The 3,430-nt window shown below is 35.0% G+C and overlaps 1 protein-coding gene across 2 annotated transcripts in view; it reads right to left on the bottom strand.

Annotated features, from left to right (window-relative positions):
- Positions 1-3,090, bottom strand: part of LOC125646139 (claudin domain-containing protein 2-like) — a 6,939-nt gene extending 3,849 nt beyond the window's left edge. The window contains exons 1-4 of one of the 2 annotated variants that reach the window (XM_048872302.2): positions 2,913-3,090; positions 2,201-2,241; positions 483-670; positions 86-229 (exon numbers count right to left, since the gene is read on the bottom strand). In XM_048872302.2, coding sequence (XP_048728259.1) covers positions 86-229; positions 483-669 — 331 coding nt within the window. In that variant the 5' untranslated portion in view covers position 670; positions 2,201-2,241; positions 2,913-3,090. Of the gene's footprint in view, positions 1-85; positions 230-482; positions 671-2,200 lie in introns of both variants that reach the window. The other variant, XM_056141481.1, reaches the window with a different exon arrangement.
- Positions 3,091-3,430: the final 340 nt, after the last annotated feature.

Raw genomic sequence — 3,430 nt, 5'->3', positions numbered from 1 at the left:
TACATAGCTCCAAATGATTGGTTAATCAGTTTTCTAGAGCAGTAATCAACATGGTTTTCTATCGTTAACGTAAGGAATCACTCACAGGCCGTTATTAGCAACCCAGCAACAAATCCCCCGTGGTTGCAGCTTGTGCACTGACAACATAGAGCCAGAGTTGCCACCATGAGAGCAACAAGACACACGGCCAGCCCCACAGACATCAAACCCTGCGTGGCAATGATGTAATCTGTTAAAAAAGAAATTAAAACATTATATTGCCTTTGTCGGTACAACATGAAATCGTAAAAGTAACTTTCAGTCTGTCATCTCGATGTGTTTTTACTTTCCAAAACAGTTTTTAATTTGTAATTTTGAATTTACTGAGTAAAAATAAATAACAATAAAAATAAACATATGGTTGGTGTGATTAATTCTAGCACCCTATACATACATATATATATTCCATATTTAAGAAACATGACAACAGAACACAAACTCACCTTCATCCTCTACCCTGTAATCAGAGCTTTCGAACACCCATTCACATTTCTGGTCTTTACATGTTGCCCATAACCCCCTCGTATCCTCTGTAGTTTCCAGCCAATAAGGCGTGGCAAAACTTATAATGGTGGCCAAATTGGTCAGCACCAACAGAATCAGGGCCGTTATGGCGGTACAACTATTCATACTGAAAAATCAAAAATCCAAAAAGCTTCAAAACTTCACACGCTCGACCGACCACTGAGTATTTTTGCGGAGTGTTGCCTTGGAAACGACACAGATTCAGATTGCGCGGAAAATATGTATATCATTCAGCGTCAGCTCTTTATCTTATGATAATCTTCTAAAACGAAATAATCAAGATTATCACGCCGCACGGTGGGTTTAGTCACGAGAGACCAAGCACTCGCCCACTGCTGCCGCTTCCTACACTCATTTACAAACTATACAAAATTCTTCCTGGTTTATGTTTGCGTAGGGGAAAGCAGAGAGTTTGAAGTCTATGTATAAGATCCTTATTAAAAGATAAAAAGATATTCACTCACAAAGACAATTAAGCCTGATTGTCTTAATTAGTTTTGGGAACTTAGTAAGAATTGTTGGAGGCGAAATCTCTTTTGCACTAAGATTTTTAAAAACTGTGTTCCTAAGTGAGTGTTGTAAGCTTACAGCGAGGAGCGCCGCCCGCAGAGTCAGGTTCTGTCTGAATTTCTCGTTCGTTAGGAATCTATTAAATGCCCATGATTTACGCTGTTGTGTGTAAATACAAATATTTTCATTACGAGTCTTCAGACGGCCATCGGGATGGGGGAAAAAACTAGTGGGGTAAAAATAGATTTTCATTCCTTGAACGATCGTTGACGGTGAGGAAGTTATTAACATTATTGCAAGGATTTCATCAACGACTGGCGGAAATATGTGATGAACACAAACTTAAACTGTGTATTGACGATTTCATGAACTCTATTATTGTAATCCAATTGCCAATTTTACCACGGTATCATTATATTTCCGTAATCAGAATGGTACTTAATTAAACAATTTCCCTCAGATTTTTTTTCAAAAAGCATTTGTTTCTATTTCCCTTAGATTTCAACAAATACAGTTTCCATAGTATTTTGTTATGAGTTATTTGTAAATGAAAGCCGTAGATTTATTTGTAGATCTAGAAAACGTTCCTGCGCGTTGGATGAAAGTAAACGACGTATTTAGTTTGCAAGCATCTAACCTACACATTCATCTACTGGTTCGCAATGTATGGGTTCAGATAAAGTACTGATAAATGTCCGGGGAAGAGACAACGGTACTAATAATTACATGAGGTCATTATTTTCTCTCGAACTCATAAGAGTGATTAAACAATTCAATATTCTTCCTGCGATTTTACGGTCAGCTGAATCATGTTACTGTCGCCAAGATTTAATTCAAAGTAAACCGACTAGCACGTGGATCTTACTTTACACATTGTAATTTCGCATTATCATGAAATATTACATCATAAAAAATCTGAATTTTTGAAGATGCCTAGAAAAACACTTTAGTTCTATATATTGAAATATAATCTTGTCGCCTATTTAAGATTTGAAATGCGTAGCGTGTTGTTGATAATGCTGACGTACATATTGAATATTCACAACAACAATCTCTTCGTTTATTTGTCGAACTTAAAACCCTTTTTTTTAAAATCTTTAATTTGAAAGTTTTGCTATCTTGTTACCTTGAAATCACCCCAATATCTTCTCTTTATCCCGATCATCACTGCATTTTAAGAAAAGATGATTTACATAATTATTGCGACCAGCTGCAATAAGTGTAAAAGTGCAACGATATTCAGTGCATGGTGGTGTTTGAAGTTTATATATTTATATTCCTATTACATTAATATATCAGAAAAGAAACCCCTTTCCGCATTTGATATAATTAATTCCTTGCATATTCTCGGAAATCAAAAAATGTATGTTGCATTATACGTATTTTAAACTTCCTTCCCTTTAACGGAGAACTTACTCTCAATACTTTTCAGTTGTGTAAAGTAAGTTTCGTTTTTCATTATAAATACATATTGCTGATATCGTTACACTTTTGTGCTTATCACAATCATTTTGGTACTTCTAAATTTATAATGCCAAGTGATAGTCTCGTGATAATAAAAACCTGCCTCGATGAAAATTTATGGAAGCCTACTAGGAATTGGTATGAATTTCGATTCTTTCTTGGATATTTTTCATTGAATACGTATTATCCATGCAGAACACTTAAGACTGTTTCATCTTTCTTGTCAAGAAACAACAATCAAAAAGTCCCCACAAATCTCAAAAGGTAGTAATAGATCATATACATATATAAGTCAAAAGACAGCGTTCATGATTAGACTGCTTTTCTATAATTAGTATGACTTTTCGCATGCAAAAAAATAAAAATAAAAATACTAGTCTATGAGTTCCTCATTGACACAATCTTGGTAATCTTTGGTTATCAGATTTTCCAACTTCTAATGGAATTCCCATGGACACAAATTGGGCTCCTTTATCAACAGTTCTGTTTTTGTACTTTATGAAGCAGATTCTTGTTCACTTGTAGTATCTTCTAATGGTGTACATGTATGAGTTATCGTTCCTAGTGTAGCGGCGCTATGTGTTTAACTTCCGCATCATTGAAAGCACTCGTGAAACAATAACTTTATCTGAACTTTGAGTTAGATTACAAAACATTGTCAAATAGTTGCTGTTGTGTATTGCCAAGATTCTTTTGTGAATGAGTGGATTAAAAATATGTTATACAGGATGCACTTTGTATCTACATAAAATCTGAATCCCAAAATTCTGTTCGTCATCACCCTTGTCATAACCAGGAAACCACGTGTGGAGGTGAGAACACCAAGACTTCTAAAAAGCAGTCAACATTTAGACATTCGTTAATGATAAACCAGTTAGGAAGCAAGCATAAT

Source organism: Ostrea edulis, chromosome 6 (genome assembly GCF_947568905.1).
Source record: "Ostrea edulis chromosome 6, xbOstEdul1.1, whole genome shotgun sequence".
Taxonomy (NCBI): domain Eukaryota; kingdom Metazoa; phylum Mollusca; class Bivalvia; order Ostreida; family Ostreidae; genus Ostrea; species Ostrea edulis.
This window is presented reverse-complemented; position numbering and strand designations above follow the sequence as displayed.